The sequence below is a fragment of the Podarcis tiliguerta genome, assembly GCF_965153285.1.
Source record: "Podarcis tiliguerta genome assembly, chromosome: 5".
Lineage (NCBI taxonomy): Eukaryota > Metazoa > Chordata > Lepidosauria > Squamata > Lacertidae > Podarcis > Podarcis tiliguerta.
Genome location: NC_139538.1, coordinates 37055425 through 37077048, shown reverse-complemented (window position 1 = coordinate 37077048; position 21624 = coordinate 37055425). Strand labels below are relative to the sequence as shown.

The 21624-nt window shown below is 47.8% G+C and overlaps 1 protein-coding gene and 1 long non-coding RNA gene across 3 annotated transcripts; both read left to right on the top strand.

The window, feature by feature from the left end:
- Window positions 1-8562: 8562 nt before the first annotated feature.
- On the top strand, window positions 8563-11315 carry SOX14 (SRY-box transcription factor 14). Its single transcript, XM_083441244.1, has one exon. It carries the CDS (start codon window positions 9308-9310, stop codon window positions 10028-10030), a length of 723 nt encoding a protein of 240 aa, XP_083297370.1. The 5' UTR covers window positions 8563-9307; the 3' UTR covers window positions 10031-11315.
- A 3875-nt stretch (window positions 11316-15190) lies between these two features.
- Window positions 15191-20375, top strand: LOC310677986. Of its 2 annotated transcripts, none has more exons than XR_014511548.1 (2): window positions 15191-17430; window positions 20186-20375. It is a non-coding gene; the product is annotated as an uncharacterized lncRNA (long non-coding RNA). The 2 variants fall into 2 exon arrangements; XR_014511549.1 differs by lacking the exon at window positions 20186-20375 and adding an exon at window positions 18428-18650.
- Window positions 20376-21624: the final 1249 nt, after the last annotated feature.

Sequence of the window (21624 nt, the reverse complement as noted above, 5' to 3'; positions counted from 1 at the left end):
CCAGAATGGGACACGATTATAAGCTGTTAATTAAGCATCAGCTGATCACTTGTTGAGGAAGAGGAGGTAGAGACTGCAAATGTCATTATATTTTTCTATCTTCATAAGGGGGGAGCATCAGTTCCATGATTGGATTATTTTATGGTTGCTGACTGGGAAGTGACCAATTCCTAATCAAACTCACCCCCCCCCCAATAAGGCTGAGGTGTGCCTTCAGTATGGAAAGACATAGTTAGAGACATAGTCAGATAGCTAAGACATATCCTCCAAGGCTCTAGGCAGGTTTTTTGGTCTATTCCCATTAAAGAAGGAGTAACCAACCTAGTTCATGATTATAACTTTCCCTTAACATGACAAATTAGGTCATTTGGTTGACATCTTGAAGGCATCCTAGCCATTTTTGTTGCAGTCTAATCCTTCCTAGTTAAACAATTTAATGGTGGCTGATATGGTTTTGAATGCTGGAGAGCCAAATGTTCTATTGAAAAAAGTTATGAGTTTTCAGAAGAGAAGGGAGCCAATCTCCCCCAGCAGATTACTGTGTCCCACCCCACATTGTTCATCATGATCCACCAGAGAGGCTTTCTAGAGCATGTGTAGTGAGTTGCATTGGGGAGGAGGGGACTTCCTTAAGTTAACTTTTCTTGACATCTAACACATTTCCAGCACTTCCCACTCTCAGTGTAAATGTTAGAAAGTTAAATGTGAATTAAGAGATCCTCTGAAGCCAACAAGATTTAAGAGCCCAGTAAGTTTTACTAATTTAATAAATGTTGTTGGTTTTCTCCAAATTGTGTTCTTTATGTTTTATGGCCTGAATGTAACCCTAAATTTCTGGTGTTAGGTTGATTCCTTAGTTGTCATGCAACTTAACGTAATCAGTTAAGTACCCCAGCTAATCAACTTCTGTTTTAAATTACAGATAAAATCAAACATATTTGAACTGCTGAAGGGCCTGCCGATGCGCAGTGCAAATAGCCAACTCTATCCACTGTATATTAGTTCTGATGAAAAAGACAAAAGCAATGCCTTTTCCTTCAAGTTTGTATCCAAAACTAGCAAATATTTGCATTTAGGGAGAAATGGTTGTGCTGTTAATTCTAGTAAAAAGAACCTATGGCAACAGAAGCTGGCAGCTCTTGGCTGAAATCACTGCTGATATCACACACACACCGGCAAAAAAATAATAACCTGAATTTTTCACAATACTGATGGAACTTGAGCTTTTTTGTGAAGCTATTTGGGGATGTTATCATAATAGGAAATATCACATATTTGGTGGATAGAGAAGAAAATGAAGGTGACTCTTCCTTCTAGCAATAAGGGGTGGTTTTGTTCTGTTATTCAGTTTAATAAAATGTGCTGCCTTGCACTTAAGGAAAACTATCCCTTCCCTTCAGAATCATCACAAACACATTCCCATGGATGTTCTAGTATATGTGCACATATATTTCAATAGAACAACCCTCAGATTACTCTGCTAAAAGGTTAACTAAATCAGCTGGCTGAAACTTACTCCAAGGTACTTTCTGCTCCTTTCCCCCTTAGCTATTGTCCAGAGAAGTTTTACTGCAGTGATGCTACATAAATAAACTTTCTGCAGTGATGCTACATAAATGATGGCATATACAGATTTCCATGTAATTTAGGAAAAAATATCCAAATATATGAGAGTTATAATAATGTTTGAGAAGCAAATTCTACTGTGTTTGTTGGGGCTTGCTCCCAGGTATGTGTACATACAATGTGTCTTTACTCAGAAGTAAACCCCAGTCAATGTTTTAGTTCCAGATACTTTCGTATATGACTGCAGCCACAGACATTCATGCGTTACATATGAGTGACAGGAAAATGGCTTTTCTGTGACACAGGAGGGCCAAATTGAAGACTGTGTTAGCCTAGCCTCAGATTTTATTCTAACACCATTCATGTGGCAGTTGAAAGACAGGTGTTCATTTGACTTGCAGTGGTCCTTGAATGAGGGAATAAGTAAGAGATAACAAAATCTGACAATTCTAAAAGATGTTTAAAAGCTGCAGGCCAGCATTCAGGTGTGACTCTAGAAATTTAATAAATTTATGTACAAATTTAATGAATAATAATAATAATAATAATGTGTTTGGTGAAGGGAGTTAGTGGTTTTCTTTTGTTTACATATGTACCGGTATATTGTGTTCTCATTTTGTATTTTGTATTTTTTATGTTGCGTACCATCCTGTGGTCTTTGAATGAAGGGCAGCATAGAAACTTAATAAATAACAATAATGAAGCGGTTGTTTGTGAAAGAAACCAAAATGCCAGCAGATGTCAATGTGTTTGCTTGCAATTCCAAAAATAACACTGGCATTTATATGGAAAATAAGAACAGAGACTTGAACTTAGCCTCAGCATGTTATTAACAAGTTACCCCCTCTAAAATCAACTGGACTTTCTTCATGTTAATATGTTTAGGACGGTGGCCTCTTGAACAAGGAAGAGGGCTTTGATCCATGACTAAGGGCTATCTATTAACTTCACTTATCTTTTCTCAGGCTAATTCAGGCTAATCAGCAGTGATGCTCAAAGTGATCCTTTGAGCATCACTGCTGTACCAATGCCACCTTCAACCATCCTTAAAGATACAGGAATAGATGGACCAAAGAGATGGTAGTGGTCATCGTCATCGTGGTTATTGGTGATGATGGTGATAATGGCAGCATGAAGAGTGGTCGGATCTCTTCATTGCTTTAATAGTTTTGTATTGCTTTCTGCTGAAACTATTAGCCCTATCCTAATAATTTTTAATCAGTGTAAGTCCCATAGTTGCCAATACATATTCAGGATCGCAATCTTAAATGCTGTTACTTGTAACTACTCTGGGGACTCTCCGAAAGAAGAAGAAAAGGATTCAGCGCCCGCACTTATTTTAGTGGAGTTCGTGGCATGTAAATGTCTGGATATGCATTGCATATATATCGCACAATACTTCTGGTCCACATATTTTCATCAAAATGCCGCTCCAGAAAACCGCTTCTCACATCGCCAAGGGAATTAACTGCATGTGTGGAGTATGTGAGGACAGGGAATGGATTGTGATGCTGAAGTTCTTGACAGTGTCTCGAAAACTTCTTACGCACCCTCTGAGACCCATATACTCCCCCGTTGACTTTGCTCTTTTGTGCGTGAAAAGCAACGCACTTTAAAGTTGATTCATTCTTAGCATTGAAACGAAGTGGTTAACTTGCTCCCCGCCCCCCGTCTCCAATTTAACTCAGAACTTCTCCGGCGCGTCCAGTTAGATGGGTGCCGAGAAGAGAAGAATATATTTAACCTGGTCGGTCCTTGTCCTGTTGCTTCGCTGCTATTTTCTCCTGCCCCCGAAATAGCAAGCGCGCCCAGTTCTAAACCGGGATGACATTCGCCTGTGCAGAGGGCGCCTCCTAATTGGGCTTGAACGCGATTCCCAAAGGAAGCTGGACTGCCTTCGGGCGCAGCATTTACTCATATCTTTTGCTCTGCGGGAAATAACCCCCCGCAATTATAACCCCGTCCCCACCCTTCTCTCTTGTATACCTTTTGGTGGAAAGAAGCGAGGGGAGGGGGAGCCAACCCCACAAACTTCCTCGCAAGCTTGCTGAAGTCGAGCGATTTGTCTTTGCAGCAGGTGGGAGTTCTCTTTTCCTGAAGACGAGGTCGCTGGAATTCCATGAGGGACTTAGTGGGCTATTCAATAGAATCCCCCATTTGGGTGTTCCTCCCATGGGAAGGAACGATGTGGACACAATGCAAGAGAAAGTGTGCGTGCGCGCGCTCTCCATTTCCCTCCCAGGCTGCTTAAACGCGCCTAGACGAGCGTCCGGGAGTTTATTGGCAGAGCAATCTCGCTCCATCAATAGTCCCAACAATTATGGAGTGTTTTTTGAAAGGGTCTTCGACAGCCAACAAAGGGCAGCCTTCAACTCCCAAACGATTGGTCTTGCTATCTGGATTATTTTGTAAACCCAGAGACCAAATTTCACTTGTTTCTAAGCGGGGATAATGATAGCAGGTCCCTCCCCCCCCTCAAATAAATACATACTTCTCCTCCCACCCATCCCCAATAACAATGTTTTTGATAAAATAAATAAATGGATAAAATATAATTTGGCAGGAAAGGAGGAGGAAAGAACCGATATGTCATCGAGCCTGAGTCAAAGGGACCGCACACCCAAGCTCAGATCTGTAATGTGATTTTCCTGCCTTTTATCAAGCGCGGGTCTTTGCCTCGTGGCTCTGCGCACCTTGGTCCATGTGAGCTCCCGACCTTGCGCTACAGTCGGGAGACAGCGCTTCCCAGCCAGACCCTCGCAGCAACCCCGGCTGGAAAGATCCCAATGCTCTTTGGGAATGCGAGCAATCCGCGCGCCCGAAGAAGGGATCGCATTAGGAAACTGGTTGCCCCGCGCAAGGCGCATCTGGCTGCTGACTAATCCCAGACTACGGCCATGAGCCGCGGGAGAGACGTTTGCCTTGGCAAAGGGCTCTGAGTGGCAGTTTCTCTCCTATTGGTCCTCCGATTCTACCCTCCCCAGCTTTTTTTAGTTGCTGGTGGGGAATTGAGGCAGAGAGGGAACCTGCCCCGAGGCTAAACAATCATTTCGGTTTGAGACTTGACGTTTCAGCTGACGAATAACCCCTGTCCATTTAGGCTAAGCAGGAGGATCCCTCGCACAGCGTTGCACCTGAGCTGTCTTGGAGCTTTCCCAAGAAGTCGGAGGGGGCGAACGGGCAAGAGGGGAGCTGCTTTGGGTAGCCCCTTACAGAGACCCGATTTAGACCTGGGATTATTTTCGCAGTTGAGGAAAGAATGTGGAAGTTGCGAGAAAAAATCAGTCAGGATCGTGAGCTGTGTTCTAAAACAGGGCGCAAACTCGGTTCAAGAGCGCGCTTTACGAGTATTTTGGAGAGGACTTTTGTTCACCCGGAGACAAATAGCATCTGTAGCCCTGACTAAGCAACAACACGCCGACCGCTGTCCCACCCCACCCCGCTTCTCTTTGCCCGCCTGGTTGGGGTCTCCTCCTGGCCTGATAGGCACCGTAGTTTCTTTCCCAGTCCCCACTTCCCAGCGCCCTAATACAATCAGGCAAATGGCGTGAAGTGATTTATCCAGGAGTTTTCTGACCGAGGAAAAAGTAGTGTGCGTGTGCTTGCGCGCGCGCCCTTGCCACTGCGGGTGCGTGATGGGAGAGAGGGAGCGCTCACCTGTTCCCAGGGTCCCCGCCTCCAAATAGCCAACGAAATTTACTAAGAAACGTCTGCTGCAGCCTTTGAATCATATTCCAATTCCCCCGGGGGTAGGATGTGAGGGCAAGGGACTGCGGCTCCTTCCTCCGACCTGGTGAATTATGTATCTTATGTGCAGTGATTTTTTTCTTAAAAAAATAATGTTTAGGAGCACTCTCATTTTCCGACTCATACTGAAATACTGCCCTCAATGAGGCCAAACTTAATTCACAAAATGTTTTTTGTGCGTACCCCCGCGTACCCCCACAAAAATCACTGCTTATGTGTATGTTTAGCGCCGTGCCGCGCGCAATCAGCTCTCTCGTCGGTGTTTTGGTGCCCGGGAGGGAGGGGAGTGAGCTCATAGATTATCGCTATTGGTCATCTTAAATCTGGAAGTATAAAAATCGACAGCGGAGGAAAACCCCCCTTTAATCACGTCCGTTTACTTAAGTTACACATTGCGTTCAAGCCGTCTACGCGGGCCCTTGCAATGAGACCATTCTTGCCGCGTAAAAGCGCATGTCGAGCGGGGCCGGCCTGTGCCAGGGTTTGCTAGCTGAGCACCGCGCCGGGCTCAGAAATAGCAGGCGCGCGCGGCCATTACTTGAGCTGAGCCCACAGGACGGGAGCACGCCGGCGAGTGCGGGAGGAATAAGCTTTATAGAGCCTTATTCGCGGGCGCCATCAATTTACGACGGTGGTGGGAGTTGGGGAGGGTGGGAGAAGATGTCTGATGTCTCAAAAAGGTACGTATGGACGTGCATCGCCACAGGCAGAAGACACAAGCAGAAGCCAGGGTCCCAGACTTCAGCTATTTAAATCGTGGCAGCTAACGAAATCCATGTATATCCCCCTGAGCATTTGAAATGGCATGGGTTTTCTTTCTCTCTCTCCCTCCTGTTAGTGTAGTTTTCATTCAAGAGATCACTTCATATATATTACGCACATGCACATGCAATTCAAGAATCAAAGGCCACTCTGCCCTGCATTAAAAAAAACACCAACACCAACAGTGAGGTGGTTTTTTTGCTCTAGACACTGATATATTAGAAACCTTCCTTTGGATAAAAGTGTGGCAGAATTGAGAAGCGGGGGCGGTCGGATGGAGGATTCCGTTCGAAAAAGACATACCAATACACACGCAGCACAGCACCGATGCGTTACATATGCATGAACCAGCCGCTCGTATGGGGCATGTAACCTCTAAATATACCTTGGGGAGCAAAACGCAAAGGGCCCCGGGCGCAGAGGGAGGGGGGAGAATGTCTCTGGCTGAAAAATGATTGGTGTTCTGCAAATATTTGCGATCTATTACCTACGCCGTTGCCAAGCGCGGGGAGAGCTGGTCGCTGCTGTTTCTTCCCAAGCTTGAAAAACAACAACAACAAAACAAAACTATGGTTTGGACTCGGCATCGGCACTGATTTCGAGAGAGAGAAAGCCGGCGGCACGGGGAATATTTGTGTGCGCGCTTCTGTGTCCCGTGTGTGTGTGTGTGTGTGTGTGTGTGTGTGTGTGTGTGTACTTCCGAGATCTTTTAATATGAACCAGGATGAGCTCGGCAGCAGGTGTTGCCTGCGGGGAGCGGTTTAAGACGCCTCTCTGTACAGGTGTAAGGACTGAAACCGGCCTTCCATTGCTTTAAATAGGAAGTTGAGTAAAATCAGATCGTCAGTCGAGGTTGGGAGAAGGGGGGCTAATGGGTAAGCATTATTCTACAGGGCCCCCCATAACAACGGAGAGGAAAGAAAATGACAGGTTCCCGCCCCGCCCCTTAGACAGTGCTGCAAATCATATGGTTTTATATTTGTAAGAATGTTTAACACCACGGGACATAGTGGATGATATTATTATTATTATTATTATTATTATTATTATTATTATTATTAATTTATTTGATTGACATTTTAAAAAATGGATGAGGCGCCTATATTTACATCCTGACAGCTTTAAAATCACGGGTGTAAAATTACCTGGCGTGCTCTTTTTCCATTTTTTGTAAAAATCAAAATCCAATTTGAACCATGCAGTTGGCTAAATGAGCCTCAGAATTCCTATATTTTAAAACATCCTCTCTCCTCACCCCCACCCCGAGACGCGGAAAAGGCATCATCAAAGATCCGGATCTACAAAAGAAGGGAAGGTAACCCAACTCCTGTTAACTCTGACGCGCCTTTCGAACGAGAGCAGCTACAGAGCGAAAGGAGGCGATGGGAAACTATGGAAGAGGGTCGAGGGGCGGGGCGGGGGTGTGGAGGAAGAGAGAGAAGGCTGATGTTGGACCAGTTTTAAACTCGGCAGGTGCACAGAGCCAATAGGCCCTTCAAGAACCCGGGCTCTTTGGGGATTCGAGGGAAATGGTTTCCATTTAATAAATATTTTCCCCAAGGGCATTTTGCGTTAGGCAGCAATTATTCAAAGAAAACAGGCGTGGAGGGGAGAGAGGAGGGAGGGAGGGAGAGCTCCTGTGGGTATTTTGTTCTCTTTAGAAGCCAATCTTTTAATAGTTACCCGCCCCCCCCCCCCCAAAGCAACAACAAAAACCCCAGGACAGAGAAAGGCTTGGATTTAAAGCAGAGGAGAAGAATGAGAGAGCGCATCACAAAAGGGCATCGTCACCAAAGCGCAGGGGACAAATGTCTTCCTCGCCGCGCCCGCCCCGTCCAGCGTCCCCTCCTAGCCCAGTTCACTTAAGTCGGGCAGAACTCGTGATCTTTGAGGCTCTGTAGATTTTCGCCTCCATAAAGTACGTATTGACTTTTGGTATAAAAATGAACTCCAAATAGCGCTGGAAGTTTAGGTCTATCCTGTTCCACTCCCGTCCACCCCATCGAAGTGCCAGACCCCCTTAATGCATATGGAGACAGCTTCGTCCTTCCACTGCCCCCGCTCAGCCCCGTTTCTCCAGGTCGGCATTTGCCAAGCTCTCCCCGGCTCTGCCCAACTCCTTGAGGGGCAAGAGGGGAAGCTGGAGAGAGACGCGTGGCGACCTTCGCGCGGCTCTGCTCACTTTTGCTTTTCAAACAATCGCCCCCCCCCCCAGTCGCCTGTCATTTCTCTCTCCCTCAGTGCCCCCCCCCTCACATCTCTCTCTCCAGCCAGAGCTGGTGCTTTTCTGGTGGGGTCGAACACAAGGGGGGAAACATTAACAAGGACGCCCTTGTCCTTGGCTCGTGCTCTTGCCCCATTGACAAATTTACTCCGTTTGTTTGGACCCCACTCCCCAAATTAGGGGGAGGGTTGCCACCACTCTGCCATGCCCCCTCCCTGCTCAAAAGAGCTCTTTTCACCCACTCCGCCCTAAAACGAGGGGATGGGCGGAGTTTTATTGGCTGCTGCTATTAGCGCGCCGTCTAACAAAAGCGGCCCCTTTAATCCTGTGTCTTTAGTGATTTCTGCCCTCTCCCCTCCTTCTCCCCCTCCTCTTTTTTCCTCTTTCTCCCGCTCTCTCTCTTCCGAAGGTATTCGTTCTCTCTCGCTCGCTCTTTCTCTGGCCGCTGATTGGGCGATCAGGTGAAGGGAGTGAACGCCCTACTCGCCGCTCCGTCAAGCTTGCGCGCCGTCCCGAACAGCCTCGCCTTTGAACTTCCCCGCTTTTGGCTCCGAGTCCGCTCCTTGTCCTCAGTCCCTTGCCAGCCGAGCCAGACACCCTCCGCGTCGCCACCGATCCCCGGTTCCAGGGCCGTCGAGGGGACCCCCCGGCAATCCTCTGGAGAGAGGGAGAGAGAGCGCTCGCTCGCCGGCGGACTAGGCGCCCCTGGATTGCCTTTGGCCTCGCTCCTCGGGCTCCTTCGCCCTGCGGCTGCCTCCTCCTCTTCCTGCTGCTTGCTCGCTCGCTCCGCTTCTCTCCTCTCCTCCCCTCCCCGCTCCCCAGCCATCCATCGGGGTACCTCGGCGGGGACTGGATCGCCCGGAGAACTGGTATGATCAGCTGAGCGTGGTGGGGGGTCGCCTTGGCTGGAAGGCAGGAGGAGGAGGCGAAGCGGAGCCAGGTGCGTGGGGCTGGGGACAGCTGGCGGCGGTTGGGCTGCTCGACGAGGCGTCCGTCCGGCACACCACCATGTCCAAACCTTCCGACCACATCAAGCGCCCCATGAACGCCTTCATGGTGTGGTCCCGGGGCCAGCGTCGGAAGATGGCCCAGGAAAACCCTAAAATGCACAACTCGGAGATTAGCAAGCGCCTGGGCGCCGAGTGGAAGCTGCTGTCGGAAGCCGAGAAGCGCCCTTACATCGACGAAGCCAAGAGGCTGCGCGCCCAGCACATGAAGGAGCACCCCGACTACAAGTACCGGCCCCGTCGCAAGCCCAAGAACCTCCTCAAGAAGGACAGGTATGTCTTCCCTTTGCCTTACCTCGGAGACACTGACCCCCTCAAGGCGGCCGGGCTCCCCGTGGCAGCCACGGACTCTCTGCTCGGCTCCCCGGAGAAGGCGAGGGCTTTCCTGCCCCCCACCTCCGCGCCCTACTCCTTACTTGACCCCAGCCAGTTCAGCTCCAGCGCCATCCAGAAGATGACCGAGGTGCCCCACACCTTGGCCACCAGCACCCTGCCCTACGCCTCCACCTTGGGATACCAGAACGGGGCCTTTGGCACCTTGAGTTGCCCCAGCCAGCACACCCACACCCACCCGTCGCCCACCAACCCCGGCTACGTGGTGCCCTGTAACTGTACGGCTTGGTCGGCGTCCAGTTTGCAGCCTCCCGTGGCCTACATATTATTCCCAGGCATGACCAAGACTGGAATAGACCCCTACTCGTCAGCGCACGCCGCAGCCATGTAACCCCCCCGGCAAGCTCCCATCATTGACAGCCCCACATAGGGCAGGCGGCCTGGAAACCCCCACGTCGCCATAGCCTTGGCTTGCCGGTGGAATCGGAACCCCTCCGTGGTGCATGTGATATTTGATGAGACTTCAGAAACAGAGATATTTTAAGAGCCTAAGCGAAAGCCACCTGAGCGCGGGAGAGATGTCCCGGAGACCTGATTTCACCTGGGGAAAGACTTTTAAGACTCGACTTTTTCCGAGGGTGGGAGGGCGGGGATGGGGAGACTCCGAGACTTTGTAGTCGAATCCAAAAACAAACACACAAAAGGTATTTTTCTTTCTGCACTTGGGGCTCCGAGGGGCCCCGAAACTTGTAAGAATTGTAAATGTGTCAAACTTTTAATTGCCCTTTTTGGCCGAAAGGCCAAAGCATCTTTGATGATGATGATTTTCTTTTTTATTTATTATCTCAATGTCTATGAGTTTATATGATCGGATGTGAATCGGACTTGAATTCCTAAAATCCCGGAAGTATTCTGACTTAACGATTTCCTTTTTTTGCACATTAAAAAACAAGAGTTAGCTGTGTTATATATATCTATATATCTATATTTTACCATCCAGCACTAATAGCTAAAATTGCTTTTCATGTCAAAAAGATTAAAAAAGAAGCTCTTCAGAGATATTAAAAAAGGGTGAAAAACGTTTATATTTCAAACATGGTATGATAGTGTTTGCTTAATTTAAAACAGATAGTCCTTCAATTTGTGTGAATCAGTGCAAGTAGACCTAAGTTTACTTTTAGACAGAATGTCAGATATGAAGTCAGGCAGTAGAATTGTTTTTTTTAATGGAAAATAAAATTTAAAAAAATGAATAACACGGTGGTAATTTAAATATGTTTTAACAATGTATTGGGGGAAGAATTGTATCCAGAAGGATTTTACCTCGTTAATTCTGTTCATTTGCTGAACAAAGACATTTTGAATAAAGACAATCTGTCGTCGAACACGTCAGTTATGTGCTTGTGAATCCAGTCTCGATCCACACAAAACAAAACCTTCTAGACAGCGAGGAAGCTGGCCAAGTCTACCTGCGTCTTGGCGGTGTGGCAGGGCCTGCAAATACTACAGAAAGTAGCGTCAGGATACAAACAATTTCTAATATCGTCCTGAAAGCTCGAAGATTTTTAAAGATCTGGGCACAATCTTCCGGGAAATTATCCTGCTTACGCTCTATTAAAATGAACTGGGTTTTTGTGGGTAGCGAAAGCAGTTGCTCAATCTTTCCTGCCGTGGACGAACTTCCAGGGAGATCGTGCCCATAGCTTGTCAAACTCCTTTCTTTCCATCCATCCACCCACCCACCCACCCATCCATCCATCCATCCATCCCATCCATTTATTTATTTCGATTTCTGGGTTCCTTTGCTTCTAAGGCCCAGGGGCGTGTATGGTGCTACATTCTCTCTCTCTCTCTCTCTCTCTCTCTCTCTCTCTCTCAAAACCAACTCTTCCTATTTTACAGATTGGGAAACTGAGGTTGAGTCAGAGACAATGACTGGCTCTCGGCCACTCAGCGAGGTCCCCAGCTAGCGATCTGTCCTCTGGGCCTCTCTGAGGCCGCAACCCTAGTGCAAGCTCCATGGAACACAGAGTGGGGGCGACTTTTGAGCAAACTCGTAAATGCTTGTGCTAAGGGGAGTCTTTAATAACACACTGTTTGCATATTTACTACGAATGATCTCTCGTGCATTCAGTGGGCTTACTCCTAATTAAGTGCGCGTCGAACCACAGCCTGCCTTGCAGCAGTGTTTTAAGAGACTGAACCGGTTTAAAACAGGGTAATCGGTTACAGGTTTACCGTTTACTCAGCAGTTAAGTCCCGTTGTGTTCGGTGGGGACCATTCTCAGGCATAGGATTTGCAGTCTGGTTGAGTGGCAAAGGAATAAGTCTCACCTTGTTTAGGATTAGGAAGGAAAGAGATTTAAAGGGAGGTGCAGGAAGGAAAAGGAACAGTGAAACTCAGTTAGACGGACTGGTCCATATTTTGCTTCAGGGCTGAAAAGAACTGATCAAGTTCTCGAAATGTTTCCGGTACAGTTGGAGGTACCCAAATATTGACCCCAAACTTAAGCAGCTAAGCGATTATGTCTTGGCGGAGCTCTAGATTTCCAAAAGCGAGGCGGCACAAAAAAAGCTCCGAAGGGCTGGGATAGCCCGAAGGAATTCACCTTAGCCCCGTCTCCCTGCCCAGTAAAATGTAGGAAGAGAAGAGCGCTTCTGAGAATGTGCAGAATCCCTTCCGGCTGAACTAACGGCAGTTTGTGGGGCTTCTCGACCTCTAGAAATTCCGTTTCCTCGTCCCTCGCACGTATTGCAATCACCGCCCACTTCGCCCTCGTTTTCCAGGTCCCAGGATCATTTAATGTAGACTCCACACCTGATGATTTGATGACCTCCGCTCTTTCGATGGCAAAATGTAGGACTTCACTTCTTTCCAAATGGGGCGAGACAGCTCTCTTGCCCTCGGGTCCCTCTTGGTCCCTCTGCTGAGTGGGGGTCCAGGAGTGCCTCAAAAGCGCCCCCACTCCCAATTTCCACCACCTTCCTTGCCCACGTTTCCACATTTCACTCCCCCTCCCCAATATCCCAAATCAGAGGGCGCAGGCCTGGAAAGAGGAAGAAACATCTCGGAAGGGAGGCTGGAGCAGGGCAGATTAGCATCTTGTCCCAAACAATTAACAGTGTTTGGCGCCCCTATTCATCAGGTCTCTCCTTTTGTCCAGGAAAGGATTTTTCATTAAAGGGGGAAGGAGGGGAGGATAGAAAGAAAAGATGGGGGGGGGGGCGTGAGGTGGGGAGGGCGAGAGAGAGAGAGAAGAAGTAGCAGTTGTCCATCTGGCTAAGCTGAATAGCCAACGTGATCCATGTTGTAGATGTTTTTCTCATTAAGTGCTCTTTGGAGACCGCTGTTAGAATTAAATGGCATAACACAATTAACATACACGGGACCTGAATGGCAGGGTAAGCAGAGGAAGAATAGATAGATAAATAAATGAGAGATCAGGCGAAGGTAAACAAAAGAGCCGAGGAGAAAAGCTTTGAAAGGCGAGGTTAGAATGGCTGAACCACGCTTGTTTAGCATGACAAAAAGAGAGAGAGAGAGAGAGAGCCCACTTACAAATGGGCGCAATTAAGACCTGGCTTGACTCGGAGGCGACAATCAGAGGCACAGTTGCGAGGGGACACTCCGAGGCAAGCCGCAATGAATGGACCCCACAGCGGAGGCGGAGGAGCTGCGCGCCCGGGCTGATTTAACCCCAGTTGACAGTTGCTGTCAGGCCCTGTGATAACACTCATAGCTCAGCGTCCTTTAACATCTAGCTAGATTAGTCTTAACGCTGCCCTCACAGGTACAGGCGGGAGGGCTGCCGTCAGCTGTCTCCTCCTCTGGAGATTTGGGGAAGAGAGTCCGGAGGGCTGGGACAGGAGCGCCAGAAGCCCCACGGAGAAAGGCCTGGGCGCGCGGGGTGTCTGTGTGTGTGTGTGTGTGCGCGCGCTGGAGACTTGGTCTCCTGGGTTCCCTTCCTGGGCGCTAACGCAACGGGCTGGCTGGACTCCTCCGTTTTGGTTACAGCGTTGATTTGAAAGTGCGAGATGGAGAGGACATTAGGAGGTGATGGTCCCGGGGGAAACTTGGCTGTTTGGCAAAATGGAGTTGCGTGTGTGTGGATTTGTGCTTCTCTAGAAAATAAATAAATAAATAAATAGGTTATATTGCACCATCACCACCAACGCGGCCTCTCAAATAAATAGGTTGGTTAGCTTTGTAAAATGCTGTCGTTACTGTGGTCATCGTGTAGTCGATATGTGAAGCTGAGATTTACCTAGTTGTTGCCGCGTCGCCTCAAGGGAATGCAAAGCAGGAGAGGGGAGGGACCGATTTTTCTTTTCGCAGGATCTTTCTCCTGGAACTTTTGGGTCACACAGGACTCTTCGTCAAGGGGAATGGAAAAGGGTGCCGATTGAGCAAGGTTACATATTCCACTGCTCAAACTCGCCATTTAAACATATTCATTTTGCGAAATTCTGTTTTGATTTCAACGATAGATGTGAGGATGTCATGTCCACACGGAGCTAGAGCTTCTAAATACTTCAGCACCCCAGGTCACCCCTCTTCTATTTTATTATGTATTTTTATACGATCTGAGGTGAAACCAGAGTGCAATCCCAGATATTCTATGGAATCCCGCTATGGGTCCAAGCATATAATAGTGATTTAAAAAAGATTCACTCCAGCTTTTTGAGACGTATTCTTGGACTCCCAGCTGCGATTAAATATGAAACAATGTGTGCAGAAATAGGCATACATACAATGGAATACTGGGCCTGGTCCACCTCAATAAAGTACTGGTTACGCTGCCATTTTCGCTGCCCTCCATCAAGTCTGCTTGCAGATTTGCTCAAAGACTCCTACAAATCAAGATGGTATCAGTACCTCGAAAAAAAGATTGAATCTTTAGGCATCGAGCTGGAGCCCCTGTACAATTCTAATGAGCAATACATTTTCCATAATATCCTAACTAGACTAAAGGATGTCGAGAGGCAAAATATTATGGCAGCTGTAAACAAAATTTGCTCTCCCATATTCTATGGTTTAAATATCTTAGCTGGCAGAGCCAATTACGTCACTAAATTAATAATCCCAGCCCAACGTAGGGCTTTTATGCTGGCCCGTTTGAATGTTTTTCCCTCAGCATTTGTCAGGGGAAGATATCAAAACATTCCCAGAAACAAGAGATTCTGCAGATGTTCTATGAATGTCCCGGACACCGTAGAGCATATTCTCTTTCATTGCCCATTGTACCGTACGCTCCGTCAACGCGTGCTGTCCCCTCTTTTGGGTGGTCTGGAACCCCAGCAAGGTGAATGTGTGGGATTCTGCCTATCCGACGTTGACCAAAGGGTAACGGCGGGGGTAGCCGAGTTTTTGGTAGCAGTTCTCCAAGGAGCAGGTTAACAAGGAAAACCACTGACTCTATATGCATATATATACATATGTATGTAGCCAACTGCTGCCTTTTTATATATATTTCAAGGCTTTTATATCTTATTTTCTCTTTTATGGTTTTATTTGTATAATGCCTAATAAAGGTTTGATAAGTAGTATTATGTATTTTTAACGTCAACCCAGCACCAGGAGCTCCACGGAATATACAGCTCCTGCCCATATTTTCTACAATCTAACGATTTTGCCAAGTTGATGCTGGATAGTTTCCACTCTGCTCTACGAAGAGTCCTGTGTGATTCGAAAGTTTGCGCATTGTTATCCTTATTTGTGTTCTAGACGCCACAGAAATTGACTCGCGGAAGTTTGTGTGATGACTTTCCTCTCAACAGAAATCCAGACGAATGCCAACAGGGCAAAACTTTAGGACTGTCTTGAAACTTCATCGCTTGTCCCCCCCTCGCCCCGCCCCTTGCAACATTTCCTCATTCCTCCGCCAAATTACCACCTCTATCCGGCTCCTTCGTTTGCAGGTGCGTGTAGCTATTTTTATGCGTGCAGAGATAAAAATATTAAATAATCGCCATGACACCGAAATGAACCGATTACCGACTTTGATGTCAAAAGAATTGCAAAAGAAGGCGAGAGAGCGCGCGAGAACTATTCCCTAAAGGGAGAGAACGAACTCCTTGTCAAACCTGTTTCGCCACAACTGTCTCCTTCTTTCAATAAAATCATTAAACAAAAGGCTGCGGGGGTTAGGAGACACCACGCCTTCCGTGCGCTTCCCAAAGAGCAGGGGAAGGCAAGAGGATCCCATTTAGCCCTCAGTCCCCCCCCCTCTGAGTTTGGGTTGTCTGGGGTGCTCAGCGTGCCCAGCCCCTACTGGTCAGCTGGAGAGATGAAGGATATGGACCCACACAGCTGGAGAGGAGGGAGATTGGGGAATCAGGCGGAGAGATTTTATTTCATTTTTAATGATGGGCCTAGGATTCTGCTGGGCGAACGTGCGCACACCTCGCTGGTGCTGGAGTTTTGAACCGCTACTCAACTCTGGGGTTTGGGAACAATGCGGTCGCTCAACAAGTGGACACGATTGGTACACCCTCCCCTGTCTTCCAAAAGAAATCTCAGTGTGATTCTTTGGAAGGCAGTCCCGCTGAAAGCAACGGGCCCTTCCTTCCCAGTAAGAGAGTTGAGGAGTGAAAGGCCAGCCCGATTGACAGCAGGGGGAGTGGCACCCGATCCTCAAACCTGTTTGCTTGAGAGCAATCTGGCTGAGCGGAAATAGGCTGCCAATGGACGCGAACCTGGGAGCAAATCTGCTTGAACGCAGCGGGATTTACTCCCTAGTAAACACGTTTAGGGTTACACCGCCAGGGTCCAATGCGCAGCCCATTCTAACCGGCAGCAAAATCCTCTCTAGGTCTCAACGATTATAGATTGCGGTGTTATAAGATCGCGCTATATATTCAAGCAACCTTGATGAAGTGGACTGAGGATCTGGTCTTCTTCGTCCACAAATCATTGATTTCAAATAAACTCCCCTTTGAAGGCGGGCGGGGCTGGAAGTTCTTAATCCATTTCCCTCCTTTCAGGAAGGAAAGAAGCTATTCCTAGCTAGCTGCAAACTTCACTGACTCCCACTATTTATACTTTTTCCTAATCCTCCCCAAAGGCCACCCCTCTCAAACTCCAGCCAGGGGGAAAGTGGGGGGTGCGCGCGCGCAAAAGAAGCGCCCCCTCATTTAGTTGCAGATGGAAACGCTGGATTCTTGGCCAACTTTGCTGCGGAGGGGATTAAACGAGCGAGGCCACGGACGTGCTGGAAACTTTCCTTTGAAAGGACACATTAAGAAGTCTCGGAGAGCTATTACTGATTTCTGCTGATTGGTGATAATAAGGGCGGAAATTCGCCGCCGAGGACTATCAAAGCCATTCAAAGGGGCTCTGGGAGATCAAACAGATCCCAGGTTGTGATTTGACAGTGCGGTTTTTAAAATATATTTTTTAATCCCTGCCCCCCTCCCTCCGGCTAAATTTCCTTCATTGTACTGGGTTTTTGCTTGTTGTTGTTTTTCTTAAAAAAGGGAACGGGGAAATCAGTAACATCATCTTCATTCTCTAGCCCATGAAAGTATTTTTTAAGCAACGTCAATGTCTAGAACACAGAAAAAAGGTGGGGGGAGGAGGAAGAAGAAGATGGAGACTCTTCTGGAAACGAGACTCCGAGAAATAACCCCAAAACGAATGCACCCGCGCCGCCGCCGCCCCTCCTTGCCGAAAGGGGTTCTCGATTTGGAGCTGTCAGCTCGGCAGACGCAGCGAGCCGTCGCTTATCGAGCTGCATCTTGTACGGAACATCTGGCGGAGCAGCTTCAAAGCGGCGGAGGAAAGTTGCGCAGGTAAGAACACGTTCTCCGCCGCATCGCCAGACCGCGATCGACGCAGATCCCGGGCAGCTGCTGCCTCCGAGCTAGGTGGGAGCTCGCATGCTGCCTGCAGGAGTCTCGTGGGGAGGGCTGGGGTGGAGGAGGATGTGTGGGGTGGAAAGCGACGCCTGGCGACGTGGACGAGCTGCGCCAACCTCCCAGGCGCACCAGGAGCCCTTCAGCCCAAGGAGGAACTTGGCCCACAACTCCTCCAAGGCCTTTCCTTGGCGAGGCGATGCGCCAAGCTGGCTTCGTTAGGCTCCCTTTGGGATTTGCTTAAAAAAGAAATGCAGGAAAAGTTGATGTGGGTGTGGGTGTGGAATTCTGGGTTTGTGAAATTGACTAGACCAGCGGAAGTGGGCTAGTTAATCGCAAAGGTCAGGAGATTGAAATGGGTTTAAGTCCCTGGCCGCCGGTTTCAAGAAGGCCTTCCTACCACTCGAGAGGGGAGATTGTCGGGACGGAGGAGATGGTTGAGGAGGAGAAAAATAACAGCAAGGGAGACAGATGGGTTGAGAAGCGGGTGGAGGATGGAGAAGCAAAGTTTTAGTGGCACGGCTTCCAGTCTTCGAAGGGGATGGGGGCGAAAATGAGGGAAAGGGGCGCAGAGGCGACCCCGTAGCCGGGATGGAGGAGATTCTCAGACTGGGGCCCTGGGGTGGGTGGGTGGAGGCCTTTCCCCGCAGATCCCGTGGGAATCGGTTAAGCCTTGCCGGCCAGTCGTTTGCTTTTCAATTCGGGAGCGATGCGGTCCCCACGCAAGCTGCAGAGGCGTTTGATCTCTCTGGAGTTTACGGTTTCTCCTGCTAGGTCTTCATCTGCCTTTTAAAACGTTTGTGTTTTAATAGCATCTTCCTCCCTTTCTTCTTTCACACGCCTCGGCTTCGGTTCGGTCTGTTTTATAAGCACATCAAAGGCAAGAGCCAATCCTGCTTTCTTCTTTTTATTTTTCTTAATTTTTTTTTATTAGGACAAATCACCCAATATACTTCATTAGGGCCGAGCACGCCTCCTTTGAACCAGCTAAGCAAGAAATAACGTGCAAGTTCCGAGGAGGGGAAGATCACATTCCAAAAAGTTTGAGGGACTAAAAGGGGCCGGGAATGAAAGACTGCTGCTGTTGCCAAATTTTAAACCCGCGCACGGAAAGAGAAGCTCCTCAACGGGCGTGGAAGGAGAGAGAGAGAGAGAGAGAAAGAAAGGGATCAGGCGGCGCCAAGGAGAGGGAAAGAGGAGCGAACGTGCACGCCGGATTCCAGCGTCGTCGTCTGCACCCAACTGGCACTCCGGCGCAAAAGCGTCGAGGGCTCATCTCCGGATGGGGCTCGCGTGCGCTCCCTTGTCTGGGCTTTGTGGTCCGCCCCCTCCCCCCCGCCCAGCCCATTGTCACACTGCAATGCAATGGGATTTGCACACTTGAGGTGTAATAGCATTACTGCATTAATTAAAATTTTCATTTCACGTCCAGATTGTTTACTTATCTGCTGGAAACATATGTTGAGCGAAGTTAAGATTCTGGACTCTGCACTGTTGCCCAAGGTGCAATTCAATACCGAGGGTTGGGAGTGGGGTTGTGGGGCTGGTGGGGAGGGGGGGGGAGCGGAGGAGAAAGAGAAGAGACGTCTTCCGATTTATTATTATTATTATATCCTCCAGCCTTATCTTGGTGGCTATAAATTATAAGGATACTCCATTGAGCTGAATATTAAGATTATATTCTCTCTCACCCCCAATTCCCGCGCCCCTGAACATCGCTTCCTAAAGCTGGCCAGATCTCTGGCTCTTTGAAATAACCAAGCCTGCCTCTCTCTCTCTCTCTCTCTCTCTCTCTCTCTCTCAATCCCCCTTCCAGCAATCCTACCTTGCTTAGCAGCCAGGGGGTACCCCATGGCAGACAGACTCCCATCACCTCTCTTTGGCCACGGAGAGAAGGTGGAAGAGGAAGTCCCGGATGCCTGGAGCGGCTCCTGATGCTGAGAAGCTCTGGATCATTTGTGTGCCTTCAAACGGAGATGCGCTTCTTTAAAAAACGTGCAAAAAGGCGGATATATTTCGACGGGAGAAGCGTTGGCTTCACCGCCCAAAATGCTTCCCCCCCACTTCATTGCTTTTATTTTTATTAATTTTTAAAAGAAGTTTAAAAAGCGTTCTAACAAACCGCCAGACATTTCATTCAGATCCGCCCCCCCCCCGCGCCGCTGTATCTCATCCGGATGGACCGGAGATGCAAAACCTCTCCCTCTCTCTCTCTCTGGTCTATTTTATTTAAGCAGCAGAGCTGCTCTGGAAGAGGAATCCAATCTCTCCTTATCTCGCCCAGGCCTCCTTTCAGGCTGAGATCAGAGCAGGGAGGATGGAGGGGGTGGGGAGGGGAGGGGGCGAAAAAGAAAAAAAGAAGAGAGAGGGGGGTAATTGTTCTTTATTCCCCCCTCCCCTTTTAATTTAATACGGCAGCCACCGCTTTCAGGTCATTTATATGCCTAATTTAGTGATAAAAGTCAATAAGCAAGGATCACAGCGTTGTCCCCTCCTTGTAAGTATTTCAGAGGAAGCGAGGCTCGGGCGGAGCGCGGGTGGGGAGACAGTGAGAGGAAAAGCAGTTTCCAAATCCTGGGCTTCAAAGCGTCCTTCTGGCTGCTCAAAAAAAGAGGGTTGTTTTTTTTTAGTGTAATGAGGCTGATATTTGTTTGGCGGTAGCTGTCAAGCCAGTGTGGCTCTTTTCTTGTAGGCACCGCTTGCCTCTCCCTCCCCACGACGCTCCGGCAGGACCCACCGCGAGAGTCGGAGAGCGAAGCGCACGATAGGATGATAGAATCGCTCCTTCCCCAGGATTCCCGCATAGGAACACCGCGGTGTGTTTCACCCCGGTTTGGACCAAGCCCCTGTCACGAAATAAACAGATTGCTTCTCCGTTTGGGGTGCGTTTTGCAGGGTGGGGAATTGTCGTATGTGGTATAGGCGGAAGAGGCATTTCCCTTCTCCCCCCCACCTCTAATTTTTAAAAGAGGAACGGTAAGGTGTCACCCTCCCTTCCTGGTCTATCTGTAATTGAATCTAGGTCAGTATTCTAAAGCAAGAAAAGTATGCTTCTGACTTTCCTATATCAGCCTAGAATTTAGGGGAGGGAAAGGGAGGGGGGTTCCTTGCAATTTCATTTAAAATGTAATGGTGGATGAACTGATAAGCAAATGGTGGGGGAGGGGGCCACTGCTTAAAAGAAAAAAAAATGGCACGGTTTTAATATGCTTCCAGGTGGGGGGAAATGATTTACATGGGAGTTTATTTCCTCTTTGCTGATATGAAAGAATTACAGATACAAAACCCACTGATCTATAGAATAAAAAAAAGAAAAGAAATGTTATTTTCCTGTAAAGGTATCAGTTCATTTATATTCATTTAACCATCCATCCATCAATTTAGTTTCTCACTCCTTGCACATACTCCTTAGCTCTGTTAAAGCTTCCCAACCAATATACTTTTCCAGAATATACAATGAAGTTCCCACTTAAAAAAAAATAAAAATCATGGGCTGAAGTAGGTAAAGATGAGACCATTTCCACCCTAGGGGAAACTAACCCACACAAACACACATTCCCCCCTCTAGAGAGAATGAGCACTGCTGAAGTTGAATCAGTTGCATTCATTCATATACTGTTTATGAAACTGATTCACCTTTACCAGTACTCATTCACAATATAGAAATATGTATGGTATAAGCACCCCTCTTCATAACATTCATTTTGTTGATAATAGACTTGATTAATATGCATTGTGCATTTATATTGTAAATGTAAGATGAGTATTCAAATATATAGTACAATACAGTATTATATACACATACAATGGGATTGTGTTTTTATATTTGCACAAGCATTTTATACGCATATACATTGGGTGATATGCATATCCTGACTTACTTAAAATCAGTGAACTTGAGTGTCCATTCATGCCAGCGAGTCAACTCTGAGTGTGACTAACTCTGAATAATCACCCAGTATATTTATATTGTGTTTATTTTCATCATTAAACACAACAGCTATACTGCAGTCAACACAATGTAAATGTGTGTATTTAATCGTTAATGAAAGAAACGAAAGTATTAATTTTTTTTTCATTTAGAAAGAAAACATCAGATTAGAGTCTCATAAGAATAGTCCCATCTGGTTT